The 19283-nt window shown below is 34.9% G+C and overlaps 1 protein-coding gene across 21 annotated transcripts in view; it reads left to right on the forward strand.

The window, feature by feature from the left end:
* PUM2 (pumilio RNA binding family member 2) overlaps positions 1 to 19283 on the forward strand; it is a 103647-nt gene that overhangs the window by 64689 nt on the left and 19675 nt on the right. For 15 of the 21 annotated variants that reach the window (XM_063648922.1, XM_063648920.1, XM_054474753.2 and 12 more), the window contains 3 exons: positions 2664 to 2807; positions 2919 to 3206; positions 7347 to 7583. In XM_063648922.1, coding sequence (XP_063504992.1) covers positions 2664 to 2807; positions 2919 to 3206; positions 7347 to 7583 — 669 coding nt within the window. The remainder of the gene's footprint in view (positions 1 to 2663; positions 2808 to 2918; positions 3207 to 7346; positions 7584 to 19283) is intronic. The other 6 variants (XM_063648929.1, XM_054474760.2, XM_063648926.1 and 3 more) reach the window with 1 other exon arrangement.

A 19283-nucleotide genomic window follows, 5' to 3' on the forward strand; every position in this document is an offset into this window, starting at 1 on the left:
CACATCTTCTTGTCCCTCTTTTCTCCCCTATGGAGTCCTCTCTCTACACAGTAACTTGAGTGCAAGAAAAGTCAAAGTAATTCACTCCTCTCCTCAAAACTCTAATGGTTTCCTTCCTGAAGTCAGAGTAAAAGCTCAAGTTATTAACAGTGACCTGTAAGGATCTGGCCCCTTGTTGCCTGTCTTACTCTTCGCTCCGTCTCTCTTTCAGTCGTAATGGCTTACTTTCTGTGTCTTCTATTTGGAGATGTCTTCCTACAGATATCTGCTTGACTAGTTCTCTCAGTTTCTTTAGATTTTTCCTCATACGTCATCTTGTTATGGAGATTCTTCATGACTCTCAGCTTTGAATTATTAATACTGTTGTCACTGCCAAATAACTTCTATCCACTTTCCGTGTCTGATTTTTCTCTCCTTTTAATATGTGAAACTGTCTAACATACCTTTTTACTTATTTTTCATGTATCTCACTTGAAGCAGAAAATAATCTCCTTTAAGGATATTTTTCCTTATTTTTCCCTGCTTTATCCCAGTACCTAGAATAGTGCCTGGCATGTGGTAGCCACTTGATAAATATTTGTCAAATGGATGAATTCATGAAAAATTAAGCTAAGTACAGAATGAGAGTGGGAAAAAATATCATTTTGTGACAAAGGAACAGAATGCACCAAACTCCTGTGCTGAGGGGAAGGGTGGTGCTTCTGAGGAGTTTGAACCCCCATTTTTCCCAATACATAAAAGGTACATGAGTACCAGGTAAAACTAGAAAGACAGCCAGGAACCAACCAGATCATGTTGTGGGCCATATTCAGAGCTTTGCTTTTCATTTCAAACCCTTTGAAAGGTTTGGAGCAAGAGTGTGGATTGATATCTTTTAATATCAATCTCAGACCACAGTCTCTGTGGAGAATGTGTTATAGACATGGGACAAAAGAGCAAGGGCAGACCATATAATCTGGTTGGACAGGAAAGTAGCCATCAAGAGAGTGGATGGATTTGAGAAAGATTTAGAAGGTAAATGAACAGGACTTCAGAGATGAGTTGACTGTGGGTTATTTCCTTTCTGGCAATTTATATATGCAAAATTTAGTTAAGGAGCAGTTAAGTGCTGTTTGATTTGTATGTTTATGAACAAGAATATTTTCTGTGTGCCTTGGATTTAGGACTAGACCACACATACCAGTTAAGACGATTGACTGGTATGTACAGCTTGAAATTTACTAGTAATGTGGATGTTTTATTAGCAGCGTGCTAATGCTTATTCTTGATCAGAATTACCGTATTTACTAAAAACAACCTATGCATGTGTGTTAGTCTTACAGGTGAAGTGTTTATCTGAGCACTGTTTATTATATTTGAGCTGAATTTAGCCTACTGTGTTTAAAGGCAATAAAATGTTCATGCTGCATTATCACTAATTTTACTGTAACTCTCACTTTTGCATAGTGTTAACAAAATAAGACTTAAAAATTTGAGGTTGGAATGTATTTCAATATAGTCTGTGTTTTAAAAAACTTCCTAAAGGGCCAGACACAGTTGGGAGACTGAGGTGGGAGGATCGCTGGCCCAGGAGTTAAAGACTAGGCTAGGCAACGTAGTGAGGCCCTATTTCTGTAGAAAATAAAAAGAAATTATCTGGATCTGGTGGCATGTACCTGTAGTCCCAGCCACTTAGGATGCTGAGGCGGGAGGATCATGTAAGCCCAGGAGTTTGAGGCAGCAGTGAGCTATGATTACGCCACTGTGCTCCAGCCTAGACAACAGAGCAAGACAGCACTCGTTAAGGGAAAAAAAAGTTGCCAATACATTTTTTGCTGATAATTGTAAGGTTATTGGGCCTCAGTTTTTGTCGTTTTATAAGGCATCCTTTCTAAACTGAGTTCCAGAAAAGAATAAAGCCTTACTACTGCTCTGAAGTATCCACAGTGTATATAGTTAACTTCTCTCCTATGATTCCAGAGTGATGCTTGTTATATACCATCCTTAGGAGAATTAACAAAATACTTACTTAAATCATTTTCTGTGTTTTTGGTTCAACAGGGAATCTCCATTGAGAAAGGCTGCTAAGAAGTTAACTTTATTCTCCACTAGTTGTGAAGATTACCTACCTTGTGCTTAAGGCTATAATAAAACTAAAGCCTGTGTGATTTTAATTAAACTCTAGCTTGAGAATCTTCACAAATAGAATGTTTGGCTTACGTTTTTAAAGAGATGGTTACAAATGAAAATCTAAGGGAATGCTGGTAATGAGGCACTTGGTTTTGAACTTCAATGAAATCGCATAGTAAACATTTCGTAGTGTTCTCCCTCGCTACTCCCAGTTTTTTTAATCCTTCCTCTTCGAAGGACTAAATGGTGATTTTTTTTTTCTAATATCAGCCCTTCCTTCATAGCCGGTAGTTTCTATATTAAGGAAAATACTTCTTCATTTTGTGGCCCCTGAGTAAAATTTAGAGAAAAAATGTTTAATGACAGTCTATTACTTTTTCATATATTTAGTAAGACCTTGTCAAATGTGTTGCTTTGTATATATTAACTAAGGATTTTATAGTAATAGTACAAATAGCTGTGTTTTCTAGTTGAAAAAATACAAATGCAGGGGAAAACAAATATACATGTTTTTGTAGTAAGTGCTTTCATTAGTAAACCTTTATTTTATTTAGGCTATCAAGTACTAGCTCCAACTGCCTATTATGATCAGACTGGTGCCTTAGTGGTTGGCCCTGGAGCAAGGACTGGCCTTGGAGCTCCAGTTCGGTTAATGGCTCCAACACCTGTTTTAATTAGTTCAGCAGCAGCACAAGCTGGTAAGTGTAACTGACATTTTTAGGATAATATTTTTCTGGTGTTGAGATATCATTTTTAAAATACAGAATTTTCTGGGTGGTTTAAAGAAGTATCTGAAATTTATTTTACAGCAGCAGCAGCAGCAGCTGGAGGAACTGCAAATAGCCTTACAGGCAGCACAAATGGTCTGTTTCGGCCAATTGGCACTCAGCCACCACAGCAGCAGCAGCAACAGCAGCCAAGCACTAATCTGCAATCTAATTCATTTTATGGAAGCAGTTCTTTGACTAATAGCTCCCAGAGTAGTTCTTTATTTTCTCATGGACCTGGTCAACCTGGAAGTACATCTCTTGGCTTTGGAAGTGGTAACTCTTTGGGTGCTGCTATAGGCTCAGCCCTCAGTGGATTTGGTTCATCAGGTAAGTTTGTTTTTACGATGAGTGTACTCTGCTAAGTGGAAGAGGTATATGAGTGTGTTTAACATTAAAATAAGCAATAATAGCATGTAGGTTAGGAAGGACAGGAATAAAGTATTGGACTACTGGTTTAATTTTGTAGGAAAAAAAATATCCTGCATATCTTTTCAACACTCACCAATGTTTAACTCACTATAGGCAGCCTGTTCTTTACTCATATATAATACATCTCCTTTTTCCCTGGCTCTAGGAATTGATTACTGTAATTTTTGTTTTAGTAAGGTTTATTTGGGTCAATATATTATTCACTAATTATTAGCTCATCTTCATTCACTACATAATATTAATGTTCGTGGAGGCAAATATTTTGCCATCTTAAATTTTTGGTATTTTAAAGCAGTTATCTTTATGTGCTTATTAGATGGTTTATTCTTATTAAATGCTGGTGGTTTATTACAGTTTTTAAATTTGGCCTAATATAAAAAATACATATGTGTGTGTATAAATAATGAAATGTTCTACACAGAATCCCCTAAGAAGCTACCAGTATGGTTATCTTTTAGATTAAATAAGTTAGCCTTTGTCACTAAAAATTTACTTAAAAGGGTATCTATTCATGTATCTTAGCTTTATATAACACTTAACAAATCAAAATTTTAAATAGCTTCACTAAATAATTGACCCACTCAAAACTGGTTCCTGGATCCTGTGGTAGAGGAAGAACTAAGTGAAATCAGAAGAGGCCCACGTTGACTTCTTGTTGATACACTTGGTGTATTCTGTGAGGTTTCCACAGTACTCAGGAAACATTAGGGAAAAAATAGCTGACCCAGTTCTATCGGTGCAGTTGGCAACCTTTTCTTCATGAGGATAGGGCTATTTGGACCTCAAGAGATTTTCTGTTTCTATAACATAACTTGCTACAGTCCTTAATATCTGTTTCTCATCTCTTTTCTTACCACATCAAATTATATTCTTTTCTGGTGTGGAAAATTGCAGAACTAACACATGCCAGGCATTAACAACAATGCTTGCCAGTTTTCTAAGGGAGTGTCTTCTGAACTTTTATCATTCATATATACAGGAAGGATGCTCTAGAACAGCCATAAACTTTTAGATGGCAGAATCTTTTTTCATTTATTGTAATGAAATACAATAAGTGAATGTCATATTTGACTGACACAGAATTATCTGAAGACTGCTCATAAGAATTTCTGAGGGAAAATCCAGTGAACATGGGGATTGTTAAATCTTTTCATTTTTGTACTTGAGTTTTTTCATTGCTTTTGGAGTTGTGTATCTCTTTGTCCACCTCACGCACTCCCATAGGACTCATTCCTTGTTTGTAACACAATTGGGACATTTTCTCCAAAGAATCCTAAATATTCTGAGGAAAACTGGAAGAACAAGTAACATAAAGAACAAACTTGTGGAAATAGTTTTTAAATTATAAATCATAGGCCCTAAATAATTCAGAAAAAAGAGAATATTGATTAAACCCCATGTTTCCTTTCTCACGTAGTATGTCACTGATGGTCTGGTTCAGATTTCTAGGCCCCTACTCAATTCTTTCAAATTTCCATTTGTTTCTTAGTTAGGGCTGTTTTCCCCCTTTCAGGAATTGATTGACATGAACATTTTGTCCACTATAGATGCCCTGTTTCCCCAAAACTAACCTTCACACCTCCGTTATTTACAAGCATGGCTTACTCAATTCTGACTCCAATCTGTAGAGCTTCATTTTACCTTGCTTTAGAGAGCGTTAGTGATTGCCACCCCTGAATGCCAGTAAAGAGTCCATCATCTCCCTCCTCTTGGGCATTTTGTGGGAGTTTATTCAAGTGCTATACATATGGACTCTTACAAGTTTGCCCACTGCCTTTTCACATTATGGCAATTACTTACTTACATGAGCTCTAAAACGTAATATGATTGTGTGCCTGTATACACATATACAAGTAACATACACAGTCATTCTCTTACCTCTATGATGAAATTATTAATGTTTAACATTGTTAAATACCCCATTTTATGATACAGTTGGCCAAGAAACCTAAACATCGTAACATATAATTTAAATCATCTTTTCTATGATCTGTTATTTTTTAAAGTGTTGTTACAATTGAAAGTTAATAATTTAGCCTTTTTTTCACAGTCGATGAATGATTAGCAGTCTGTCTACCCTCTTAGATATCTTAGGTACACTTTGTTTCATATCTCATAGTCATACTGTTGGAGATAATTTAGGCATATAGTAAAACTTAAAGAGCCAGCTTCTTTATATTTAAGGTTATTTCTGAATTATTTTTAAATGTTTGGCTTGACTTTTCCTTTTTGGAGGAAAATAATATTGCATGTGTCAAAACTGGTTTCTTGGATTATTTGTCAGGGGAATAATGCTGCTCTCATTAGAGCTGTTGTCTTTTCATTGTCAGTTAAATTGTTTTCTGAAATAAATAGGAATTTAAAATGTAGCCATATTTTAGAAAAATCACTTTGACAGTGTCCTTTTAAATTAGCATAGTTAATGTAGCATACATTGCCAGTTTTACCAAAACCAACTCAAGAATAGCTGTTCATTACGTGTGCTTATAATTCATTTTTGCAATAAAAATGCATATAGGCACCTAATATTTTCTTAATATGATACCTTAAAATGTAAAATTTTCAACAAAACATGATCAGTCTCAGAAACTGCATTGGCTGGTATAAAAGGTTGAATAGCATTATAATCTTTTGCCTAATGTGGTAGCATAAGCCTGGTTTTTTTAACCCTTTATAGAATTTTGAATTTGGCAAAACCAACGTAATTAAGTTTTCCGTCTGTATTATACTCTTACCTTGGTCTACCCATGATGTATTCTCCTTAATTTTTTTCTTTATACCCTGTATGACCTACTTATATATGACTTGTGGTTAAATAAGATTTAATAGAAACTTAGATTCCTTGAAAAGCATTGCCATATTGGTCCGAATATAGAGCTTGTCATTTAAAAATTTATTTGGCAGGTTCAGAAATGTGGTTTGAAATTTTCTTAGATGTAAAAGTTACTCAGTTAAAAGAGGCTAGTGCTTAGAAATAGGAAGGAAACATACTTGAATATATGGGCTTTAAATGAGACTTGAGAACTGAGAGTTTGGACAGCCCTTAGAGATGCATGCTGTGGAATTTGATTATCCAGACAGGTGTTGATTAACAGCCAGATCTTGATTAGCTCTTCTGAGCATGTCTAGCTCACCAGGGCCTACATGGCCTTTATTTTCTGCACTATAAAAGGAAAAAGGATTAGAAGGATAATAGTTACATGCGGTATTAAGTAAAAATTCGGTATGCAGTGTATTAAGGGATGTAAAGTAAGAGAAATTGTGTATTATCAAATGACAAAAACCTGATCAGCCTTGAGTAAGGGGCTCAGGAGGCAGTAGTACTAGCATCTTAGGAGTAGAAGAGTCCTGTGGGATAAGTGAAAGTACGTCTTTGGTTTGATAACAGTGAGAGCTATTAATTTTCAAAAAGTTGAGTTACTTTGTAATGTAGTTAAAGAACAAGGGAGAGTGTGTAGTGTGAAAAATACTGTTGAGTTAGCTGCTCTCTGTATTTCACAACTGATCAATATTCGGGCCAATATGGACTTAAAGGGCTATGTTTTGAACACAGCTAGATGACAAATTAAATATGAATGGTGAAGGAAATGTACTAATATTTTATTTATTTGTATAATCTTTTCTTGGCATTGAGTTAAAGTCTAAGAAGCAGGTTTCAGAGATTAGGATACTACCAGAATTTAAACTTAATGGAATTTAATCTCTAGCATGTCCTAATGCAGACAACTTGCAATTCCAGGGTTTATAAATCATACCAGGGTATTAAAGCACAGTAATCAGATGTGTCAGTGGTAAATATGTGTGAAATAATGAATCATATGACTGCTCTGTTAAGTATTTGGTTCTTTATTGGGGTGCATTTATACCCTTTTATGATTAATAAGTTAGTATATATAGTTATCACAGTAATTATCTTCTCCAAAATGTTTCTAAAAATAATTATTGTGATCACTTCTGTTATTGCCCAGCGAGAGTTGGGGATAGGTTTTATTCAGTTAACACTGTATGTAATTAGGGTTTTTTTTATTTCTTCTTCAGTTGGCAGTTCTGCAAGTAGTAGTGCCACAAGGAGAGAGTCTCTATCTACTAGCTCTGACTTGTACAAAAGATCTAGTAGCAGCCTAGCACCCATAGGGCAACCATTTTACAATAGTCTGGGATTTTCCTCCTCTCCAAGTCCAATAGGCATGCCTCTGCCAAGCCAAACTCCAGGACATTCACTTACGCCACCGCCATCACTTTCATCACATGGATCCTCATCCAGTTTGCATTTAGGTAAAAAAAAAACCAAAACCCTTTTTATTTGTATGTATACATGTATGTGTGTTTGTGTGTGTGTTTATAATATATGTAAAATATTTAATGTTGGATAAAACATGCCAAATTGCTTTTGCTTTTAGATATTAGTCTTTTGAAAAAGTTCTACTTTCCTGAAAATTCAAAGTGAGGGTCTAATGTACACTGAGGTAAAGACCCCCCTATTGTTTCTTATGTTTCTTTTATGAAATATAATGGTGTGTTTTTTCTTGTCTGTGCTTTTGATTTGTGTGTTTTAGAGCATCTGAAAAGTCAACTATTTAAACATAATAGTGAAAGAGAAATTTCACTATCAAAAGATTTGCACACCATAAGAAAAACATTAGTTACATAGCTACTGAACTAGGTTAGTACACTGGTTTTTGCTTTGGTCTTTCTATGCCTGGCCATTTTACCAGATAATTATTTCAGTGAATTTGAATTTAGTGTATTTGTCACTTAAGGAAGCTTATAGGCTTGGGCCATATACTTCTCTTTTGGATGTGTTAAAGAAAAAAAAATGTTTTAGGCTTATTGTACCCCTGAAGTTGGAGCATTGAAAACTTTGTTTATATTTGTATATTAAAATTGTTCCCACCCCCAAATTATTAAATTGGTTATTACCTTTTTTCCCTCTCCAGGAAGTATTTATCCATGTAGATAATACGTTTTGAAGGGCTTTGGATATCAGAGGCTGTGTATGAATCCCTATCTTGTCAAAGAAATTATTTTTTTAAAACTTTATTTTGAATTTTTGTAATTCTAGTTATTCAGCTGAAACTGAGGGATTCTATAGCCAGCTTTTATGTAATTGGAAAGATTTAAATCAGCTTGTGTTTTAAAAAGTAATGTTGCTACTGTAAGCAGATGTACTGTAAGTTAGTGATTGTTTGACCACCCCCTCCAATTACATGGGTATAGCTATTTAAAAAAAGAAAACAAAAACAAACAAAAAAACTTACTAATACAATAAATGTCTGTGTAACAAAGGTATCTGTTGCAGTGTTCATTTTGATTTACATTATTGCACACACAGTGGGCTAGATTTCTTTTTTAAAGACTCTGGTCTTCCACCCCAAATTCTGGGCCTTTGCTCATTTGGGGTATTGATACTGAACATATACAGCCAATTAATATATTCAAATGGAGCCCTAAGATCCACTTTGCAGTACTAGATGTGTGGATTTACCAATCTTTAGCCTAATACCTTTCTTCATTTATCATCTAAGTCGCAGGAGCTGCTCAGCTCCTGATTTCTGTTATTACTGCTCAGGCATCCTCCCTTCATAAGACATGCCTATGAAATGGACACAAAAATTCGGAACATAACAAACCTAAGATTAGACCTATCATAATAGTTTTTTGTTTTATTGTTAAGCTTTTGTCATGTCCTGTCATCTCTTCATAGGTAAGTTTCAGAGCAGATTCTTGTTCAGCTCTTACTGCTGTGTTGTGCTTTAGTGCCTGTATAAATGGCAGTAAATAGGTTCTACATAGCTTGCTTAGAAATCGGATATAAATGACTTTTTAGATGTCTGTATGATTAAACAGCAATCTAGATATGTGCTTCTCTACCTTTCTTTAGGTTGTGAAGAAACCAGCCTAATAGATGCTTAGGGAAGGAATTCTGGTCAGTTATGGGAAATAATCACCACTGGGCCAGCATTCTGCCTTTTAGACTAACATAGCTTCAGCTTGAAATCTGATATTTTAATACACCTCTGATTGGAATTAGTAATTACCTGTGTTACTTTCTTTTTGTGACCCCCAGTTTCCCATAGTTTTAGTGGTAGTATGACTGGCAACATTGTTAACAACAAATAGACCCATACCAGATTGAAAATAACTTGAAGGATTTCATAAATTTTCTTTTTGTATACTATTCAGGGAAATAATCTACTCTGCACTTCCCTATGAATGGATCATGATGCAAGGCTGTCCAATCAAAAAAAAGAAAAATATTTTAATTATGTACCCATGAAGTGGATTTCTTTATGAATCAAGTCTCAAGGCTGATAGTATAAAAGACCTATGGAAATGGAATTTGCATATTTTTTAAGTAATTTTACTGAGCTCACATATCAAGAATATGAAATCATAAGATAGAGATAAGTTCTCTCAATTCTCATTAGAATTGGTTGGAATTAATTCCAGATTATTTTCCTGGGAGATTTTATTTTAAGATGTGAATGTTACAACCATTACAGTTACCTGTAAGGCTTGAGATCTGCATCCCCAAAGTATGTTCCTTTGTTAGTATTAGTTATTTGAGATTCACAGAAAATGCCCAGTAGCAACAGTTTGTGCTGTCTTTCAAAAAAAAAAAGTTTTCATTTTTTAAGATAGTAGGCTTATAATCAACACATGTATTTTTAGCGGGATGACTAGTAATCACTTTTGGATTGAAGTATAAGAATTTCAGTGCATAGTTTTGGGGTGTTAATTTTATAAAAATCTAAAACACTTGTTCAAATTTGCAACTCTGTTGCTTATTCTAATAAAGTTAGATGCATGAAAAAATTTTATTCTTCCATCTTTTATTGTGTAATATCTGAGGTTCTATTTCAAAACAATAACTACAGTATATCATACATTTTAAAATAATTTCTTATTAACTCTAATCTTCCTAATTGACTTAAATGTCTTTAACAATTGTTCCATTTGAATCACAGTCAAAATAAGGTTCATACATTGCATTTGTTTGATATGTCTTAATGTGTAATTGTTTTTCCTTCATCTTTTTTTCCCTTTTCCATTTATTTGATGAAGAAACTTTGTCCTATTGATTTTCCCACACTCTTGACCTTGCCGATTGCTTCCCCATAGTAGTATTTAAAACTTTCCTATATCTCTTTCCTGTAAACTGGAATTCGATCCAGAGGCTTGGTCAGATAGTTTATGGGTTGGTTGGTTTATTTTGACAACATGGGGTTCTGTTACTTTTTGTTGTACCGTATCAGGAGACATGTGTTTGGTTGTCTCCATTGTGAGATGACCAGCCTGATCCACCTAATGGTTTTAGCAGCCTTTGATCATTTTTTTTTCCAGAGGTTGCAAAATGGTAGTTTGTTAATTGTGTCATTCTTTATTCATTTATTATCTGGAACTTTTCTATAAAGAAGAATAGCTATCCCTCATCAGTTGTAAGGTTACCTTGAAAGACAGTTCATGTAAGAGTCAGAATAATGCATGATTCTTTCCTTTACTTTCAGAATAACGTTGATGCCCTAGCAACTTTTAAAGGTGACTCATGTGTTTTTATCCTCATTGTTATCTACAAATGGGTAGATTTTGGGGATAATTGATATGTTTCAGTTCATTGCAGTGTAAGACATCAATTTTATATCTATTTTTGATTCTAAAATTACACCTTCTTTGGCCCCTTGGAGCCCCTTTATGTTGCGTCTCCTGTTGACAACTTGGAGAGAGAATGATTTTAAGATGAATAGTTTTTACCCTGAAATGCAGAGAACAGTGTAAAATTCTGGGCTTCAGGTTCAATATTAAATATTGAGTTATGTTCTCATGTTGTATTAATCTATAAGAGGGGGGCAGTTTACCTACAGTTGTTTTATACATCATTGTCTAGGATAGAAGTCAGCATTTTTTTTTTTTTTTTTGAGATGCTTCACTGCTTGTGAAGAACATTAAATATTTCTGGTATTGCCTTATTTTTCTACCTGGAGTTAGCCGACTAGTTCTTTCCTTGTTTTCCTTCTTCTAATAAACTTTTTAAATATAGTGTTGATAATTTTTTTAACTCCAGTCTTTATGCTCATAGTAATTTGATTGATGTGGAACTTACTAGGTATAAAGCAGTGTTTGTATTTTTGTTATTTAACTTAGGTTTTGACAAACTAATGGCTTCTTGCCCTGTACCTCTTCATTTTTCAACTAGCTATTTTTTTCTTAAGAAAAAGGGTGCTAAAGTGTAATGTGGGCTTTGAACTCAGTAAAATTTATTGAAAGGGGACTATCAAGTCTGAAGAATGTCATGTATTCAGCAAGTAAACAGCTGTGCTTTAGTTTGCTGTGGATTATAAAATTTCATAACCTGTCTTCCAGTTACAGAAAATTTTAATAATAGGCAAGATATTATAAATTTTTAGAATCATTCTGTTAAAATTGCTGGCCTTTGGCAGACTTAGTCTTGTGCTTCTCTTATAATAAAATATTCAGAGAAGTAAAATTAGTACAGCAAAGTTGATAGTAAGGCCACCTGCCATTTTTCTGAGTTTCACATATAGTCATTAATGAAAGCAGAAAACAATATGAATTATTTGAAGCATTCACTGAAAATACTGTTATCCTTTAGCAGTTACAGTTCTCTGTAACTGAATAGCATTCGATAGTTTTTTTTTAAAGCACCTTCATATTCATTATTTCATTTCATCCTAATTGTTGGCATAGACTGTCAGAGTGGTTTGTTCATTAAAGGTGAAGAAATTAAAGATCAGTTGATTAATAGACTTTCCCAAACCAGTAAATAACAGAATTAAGGCTAGCATCCAATTCTGACTCGTGATACTATTCTTCATTTTTCCATTATCCTATTCTATAGAAACTGAACAATTTTACAAAGTATATAAATAACTTATTCTAATTAGCCTCTCAGAATCTAATGATTACCTCATTATGGTATAAGTTATGCTTTTCTTTGGTTAAAGTATGTATAGGATTACCAGCTTTTTAGGTTCCTTTCTCAGTTTAGTTATTCTTGAGATTTAGATAAAAATACTTGTCTAAGCACATATGTTATATTTGTACTTCTTATTTGTAATAAGAATACTTGTTAATCTAAGGCAGGCAATTTAGGGACTGTGTATAGAGCAGCACACCCGACTCTCAACAGAATCTTACTTACAGGTTCTCATGTTAATATAAATTGAAAAACAGCTACAACCCTCTGGTAGACCTAGAAGTAATTTATTTGCTGATGAGTAGGAAATAATGTTATGAAGAAATTACATTACTAGTTGTATGGAAGAATTTGTGATGTTTGGTTTTCTGTATAAAAATGTCTTGATCTTGGTTGTACTTGTTTTGGATTACTAATTTTTTATTTATTATCCTTTAATAACATTATCAGTGACATTGTGGTTCTAATGTCTGAGAAAGTTTTCACCAGTTAATTTACTTAGTTAAGATAATCACAAACTTAAGACTAGAAAATACTTGATCCGATCCTGTGTTTTGGCATCAGAATCACTCGGGCCACTTGTTTAAAATGCCTAGTAGTAGACGTCACAAGGATGTGAACAGTTTGCAAATGTGCGGCAACAGTTTTTGCTCGTTACAATGATTGTGGGGATTCTATTGGCATTAAATACCTGGCAGCCAGATAGTTATACTTTGCATAGTCAGCACAAAACTAGTTTCGTCCCACTGAAATTTTCAGTAGCCTCCACATGGAGACACTGACTTGAAATAATTTGTAGTTACTGCTAAAAGCTGGCAGATATTATTTTTAAAATTATTTTAATCTGCCAAGAATTCACCTGTAATTTACACCATTCCACCATGCTTATAAGGTACCCTAAGGATCAAAAGGTAGCCTTTAAAATACAGGCAGATGTGCTTCATGAGAGATTTGCAATGTTAGCCAAATAACATAAAAATGAAAGTAGCATATATCTCTTGGAATGGCATTGAAAAATTGTTTCTTATATGTAGAGAATATTTTCACTGGAGTTGGTTTTGTTGTGATATATCTAGGAATGGATCCAGCGGAAGAAGGGCAAGATGTTTTACATTATAAACTATAAAATGCTGATGGAAGTTACAGATGACTTAAATAAATGGAAAGACATACCGTATTTTAGGTTGAAAGACTCCCTATTATAAAGATACCAGCTTTCTTCTAGTTGGTCTAAAGATTGAACGCTATCAATAAAATTAGGTTTTAAAAAGAAATTGATAAGCTGATGCAAAAAATGAAAATGGAAAAGCAGAACCAAAAGTAGTGAAGACAGTTTTGAAAAGCAAAGTTAGAAAACTTAATACTGCCGGATACCAGAACTTAGAAAGCTACAGTAACTAAAACTGTGGTATTGGCACAAGGATAAATAAATAGAACAGCGGAACAGAGTAGTGCATCCAGAAATAGACCTACTCATTTAGATCCCTAATGACCAAGTTGCCACTCCGGCGTATATGAGAAAAACAGGTGTTTCAGTGACTTGGGCAGGAGTAGTTGAATATCCAAATGAAGGGGAGTGAACTTTGACTTCTGTTTCACCACACATACACATATGCACACAAACACGCTTTATTCTGAAAGAAATTACGTGACTTATATTCATGAAGTTAGTAAGAGGCAGAACCAAAATTTTGAGCCCACGTTTATCTGGCTTATTCCAGATGTTGTACTGCTTCTCAAAGGATGCTTTTCTATTTATTTATTTATTTATTCATTCATTCATTCATTCATTCATTCATTCATTCGATGAAGTCTTGCTCTGCCCCCCCAAGCTGGAGTGCAATGGTGTGATTTCGGCTCACTGCAACCTCTGTCTCCCAGGTACAAGCAATTCTCCTGCCTCAGCCTCCTGAGTAACAGAGATTACAGGCGCCTGCCACCACACCCAGCTAATTTTTGTATTTTTAGTAGAGACGGGTTTTCACTGTGTTGGTCAGGCTGGTCTTGAACTCCTGACCTCAGGTGATCCACTTGTCTCGGTCTCCCAAAGTGCTGGGATTACAGGTGTGAGCCACCATGCCTGGTCAGGATGCTTTTATGTCTAATACCTATCTGAATAAATTAAAAGGACCATGTTTCCTATGTTTCACATCTTTGTAAACTTTTTGTTAAATTGTAGTAAAATATAATTTAACCTATTGTGACTTTGTGGAAAAAGTGAGTTTGAATGTCAGTGTATTGGCTTCTTTGTGGTTTTTCACTTGCTAACAATTGATCTTTAATCCAAATTAAATGCTATTTACTTTAAGGGTCTTTTAAATATTTCATTACTAATTTTGAGTTAAAACTGATCAGATAAGAATCTTAGGTACAGTGGCTCATGCTTGTAATCCCAGCATTTTGGGAGGCTGAGGCGGGAGTATTGCTTGAGCTCAGGAGTTCGAGACAAGCCTGGGCAATGTGGCAAAACCCTGTCTCTATTAAAAATACAAAAATTAGCCGGGTGTGGTGACATGTGCCTGTAGTCCCAGCCACTTGAGAAGCTGAAGTGGGAGAATCGCTTGAGCCCAGGGGACGGAGGTTGCAGTAAGCCAACGTTATGCCACTGCATTCTAACCTGGGCGTGACAGATCGAGACCCTGTCTCAAAAAAAAAAAAAAAGAATCTTGTTTGTAATACTTTAAAATACTGTAAATAGTATATAAATAGCAAGTTTTGTTTTTATTTCTAATTACTGAAAGTAATTGCTATTTTATCTTTTCTATAGTTTTATTAGACTGCTTTTTAGAATTTTTATGTGATTAAAATTTTTACTTATTCAGTATTGGATATCTGTGTTCAATACAATATTGAAGCCAGCCTCTGCTTGACTAGGAGAAAAAAACATCCTTATTCACTGTCATCGAGTTTGTAGCTTTGTGGTAAATACAGATAAAAACAGCAGTTACAATATAATGATTGTAATGTTCTTGTCTTATTTCACTTTATTTCATAATCCTATTCTATAGAAACATAGTGATTTCATTGGAATTATTTTCCTTTATGGGTTTTTTGAACCAAAATTAGCACACATTGGATTATAATAGAATTGTTTCTAGGTTTATTTTCTCCACTAGATTAGAAACAAGAAAGCCCAGGCCTTTTTCTACAACTAAAAATACTCATTTCATTGAATGTTTGGGTAATTGAATTTGAGTCGTTTTGTTTCTTTGTTTTATTGATGAATTTATTATTGAGTAAGGACACTTCCTTTTTAAAAAATACTTGGTATCGTACATAGATTACTATATTAAAGCATTATTTGGCTGTTCTCAATCAGTGTTTTCTTTGTTCAGTGTGCCAAGATCATACTCTTTAGAACATTGCACTATGAAAATGAAGTTTTCACGGTCAGTTGTGGAGTTTTTGTTTTGTGTGTGTGTGTGTTTTTTTTTGTTTTTTACCTTCCCAGTTCTTCAGCCCTCTTCCCACCACCACAATGACCCCATCAAGAGAGATAATAAATGTACCCGTAATGTTTGTGTAGGATCAGAATTTATTCCAGTATTCATAACTTTTGAAGCAAGCTTTAAGATTGCATAAATCCTTAGTAATTATGGTTTAAGAGAAACAATCCCAGCTCCTATAATTTTTCTTCACTCCAATCAGAAAGGCCATGAAATCTCAGCTGGAATATTTAAAAGGAAATTCAGATATGGCTTGCTCGTTTATTAACTTATTACCAAATGTATTACCAAAGAAAAGAATTTAGGCCAAATCTGACAGAGTCATATGACTTATGCAGGGAAAAGCCAACAGGTTCCTATTAGGCTACTCGAACTCACCCTACTACTACTTATCTTTTGTGGGGTTAGGGGTAAGTTTTTAAAAATGTTCTCGTGTCCATCAGTCACAAGAGGAGGTAGTTTGCACTAAAGATAAAAAATTGAGGCAATTTTTGAAACTATACAACATTACCCCCTTTTGATAGTGTAATGGAAATTGACAGGGTGGGTTATTGATGGAAATGATATCATAACTAGTCTGAAGACTGTATGTTATGTTAACTAAGTATGTTATTACTTAGTCTGTTTAAATGCTCCTTGATGAATGAGGGGAGATTATTAAATACCTTGTATGGTGATAGTCTGCGCCTTATTTTTTTAAGTTTAGCCAATAGAGACTATAATAAAAGGTAAGATTTTTAAAAATTGCTGATAGAAAAGAATCACAAGCAATAGAAACGGAAACAACAGATTTTTATTTTGCATTTTAGAACACTTGGCCTGTAATTTGCATCTAATGTTTGCTTGCATATTGTCATAAAATTAACAGTTTTAAGGTAGTACATTTGACATGTTTATATTTTTATATCAGCCTATTAAAATGATGTGGAAGATTATACTTTTAAATATGCCCACTTTGTTTTTTTAAACTCATTGTAGTCTTAGTCTTTCCTCCAATAAAATTGTTGTGTCTTTATATGGCAAATGTATAGTTATTGTAAGTATTCTCACGCCTGTGATCCCAACACTTTGGGAGGCCAAGGCAGGTGGATCACGAGGTCAGGAGATCAAGACCATCCTGGCTAACATGGTGAAACCCCGTCTCTACTAAAAATTAAAAAAAAATTAGCCAGGCGTGATGGCGGGCGCCTGTAGTCCCAGCTACTTGGGAGGCTGAGGCAGGAGAATGGCTTGAACCCAGGAGGCGGAGCTTGCAGTGAGCTGAGACCACACCACTGCACTCCAGCCTGGGCGACAGAGCGGGACTCTGTCTCAAAAATAATAATAATAATAATTATTATTATTAAAATTTTCTTCAGTTTGTACCTCATGTAGCTTCAGTCATTTTGCAGACTAAAGAATGGCATGTGAGATTAAACATTCTCTAGGAAGCGTAGCAGAGTATGACTGACAACTTTACATGAATTTTTTAGACATAATGGTAAACAAAAATTCAGCCTAATTATTAGCTGTGCTTTCTTGGATAAGTTATTTAGGTTCTCTAAGCTGTTATCTCACAAGTAAAATGGAGATATGTCTGCCTCATAGGCTATTAAGAGGATAGCATTCTCATACAGCAGTGTTCAAATGATGTATCATAAAATAATAGTGCAACCACCTGCCACATTTCAGAAACATAAAAAAAGATTTATACTTTAAATGCAATAGACATACAAAAAATTTTAAATTCTGAGGGGAAAAAATGAAAATGCCCCACACATTTGAGTCATTTATATATTAATCTGGAAAGAAATATTCCTGTAACTTCTGTTGTATATTTTTATTTCAGCATTCACCCTGTGTGCCTGAACTATATTAAATGTATATGACATTAAGTATTCCAGCTAGGCCAGGTGCGGTGGCTCACACCTGTAATCCTAGCACTTAGGAAGGCCGAAGTGGGTGGATTGCCTGAGCTCAGGAGTTCGAGACCAGCCTGGGCAACATGGTGAAACCCCGTCTCTACTAAAATACAAAAAAATTAGCCGGGCATGGCAGCCTGCGCCTGTGGTTGCAGCTACTCTGGAGGCTGAGGCAGGAGAATTGCTAGAACCCAGGAGGCAGAGGTTGCAGTGAGCCGAGATCGTGCCACTGCACTCCAGCCTGGGTGGCAGAGCAAGACTCCGTCTCTTAAAAAAAAAAAAAAAAAAAATTCCAGCTAATATATGGTTGATTTTCTTGAATTAAAAAAAAAGGGTGACATTTGTATTAGTTTCCTAGGACTGCTGTAACAAATGACTACAAGTAGGTGGCTTCAAACAATAGAAATTTTTTCCACTCAGTTTTAAAGGCTGTACATCTGAAATCAAGATGTCAGCAGGACTATGCTACAAAGTATCTAGGGGACAACCCTTTCTGTCTCTTCTTAGGTTTTGGTGGTAGTTGCTGGCCATCTTTGATGTTCCTTGCTTGTGGATACATCACTTCAGTATCAGTGTCCATCATCACACGGCATTCTCCCCATGCATCTCTAAATTTTCCATTTCTTATGAGGACACTAGTGATTGGGTGATAACCCATCCTGATCCAATTTTAACTTGATGATATTTACAAAGATGCTTTTCCCAAAGAACGTCACATTCACAGGTACAGGGGGTTAAAACTTGAATATGTATTTGGTGGCAGAATGTCGTCCCATTTGCCCCCTGATTTCCCAAGTCTGAATCCAAAGTCTTAGCCAGTTAAGTAATGGGGTAGAAGCTCGAGGAACTTTGAGCCACATAATAGAAAATTTTTTTTCCTCAATTGGATGACTTACAACATTTATAAAAACTGACTTTTTGGAGGCTGCAACACAGTGCAGCATTTTATGCACAATTTGCATATCACAGTATCCAACATAAAATCTTCAACAAATGGTAGCTACCTTTTAAAAAGTTATTGTATATAGGACCATATTAATGTGCAGATAATAATGTGAGCTGGGCTCGCAGATAGTTGCCTTTTTCAACAAAATAATAAATTACTATATGCCATAGACCCTCAAGGACTAGCATGTAGTACCAACTATGGGGATTTAGAAACATGTAATCAAGATCCCAAGGTGATTCATGTGCGTATTGAGAAGCACTGTTCTGTCTTTTCCCCCACTTAACTTTAAGTTTTCTCACTAAAGCCAGGCAACATGCAGATAGTTTTGAAAAGTAATCAGAAAATACTGAACTAAAAGTACTAAGTTGCCCTCTTTATGGAGTAGAAGTAGCTAAATGCTGTAAAATATTCTGTCCTTGTTTTAGACATTCCCAGCTACTCCTTCTGTATCTTTGATTCTTTGCCTACTGTAGCTATCATCTTTCAATTTATTGTGATTTCCAGAGCCTTGGCTTCTGAAACAATTACCTAGTAGCCTGTGTGTAGTTGTATCCTTTTCAGGACCCAAAAATGTATATATACGTGTATATGTATATATAATATATATATATTATTTTTAATGCAGTAGACATACAAAAAATTTTAAATTCTGAGGGAAAAAAATGAAAATGCCCCACACATTTGAGTCATTTATATATTAATCTGGAAAGAAATACTATCTTTCCGTAACTTCTGTTTTATATT

Source organism: Pongo pygmaeus, chromosome 12 (assembly GCF_028885625.2).
Source record: "Pongo pygmaeus isolate AG05252 chromosome 12, NHGRI_mPonPyg2-v2.0_pri, whole genome shotgun sequence".
Taxonomy (NCBI): Eukaryota; Metazoa; Chordata; class Mammalia; order Primates; family Hominidae; genus Pongo; species Pongo pygmaeus.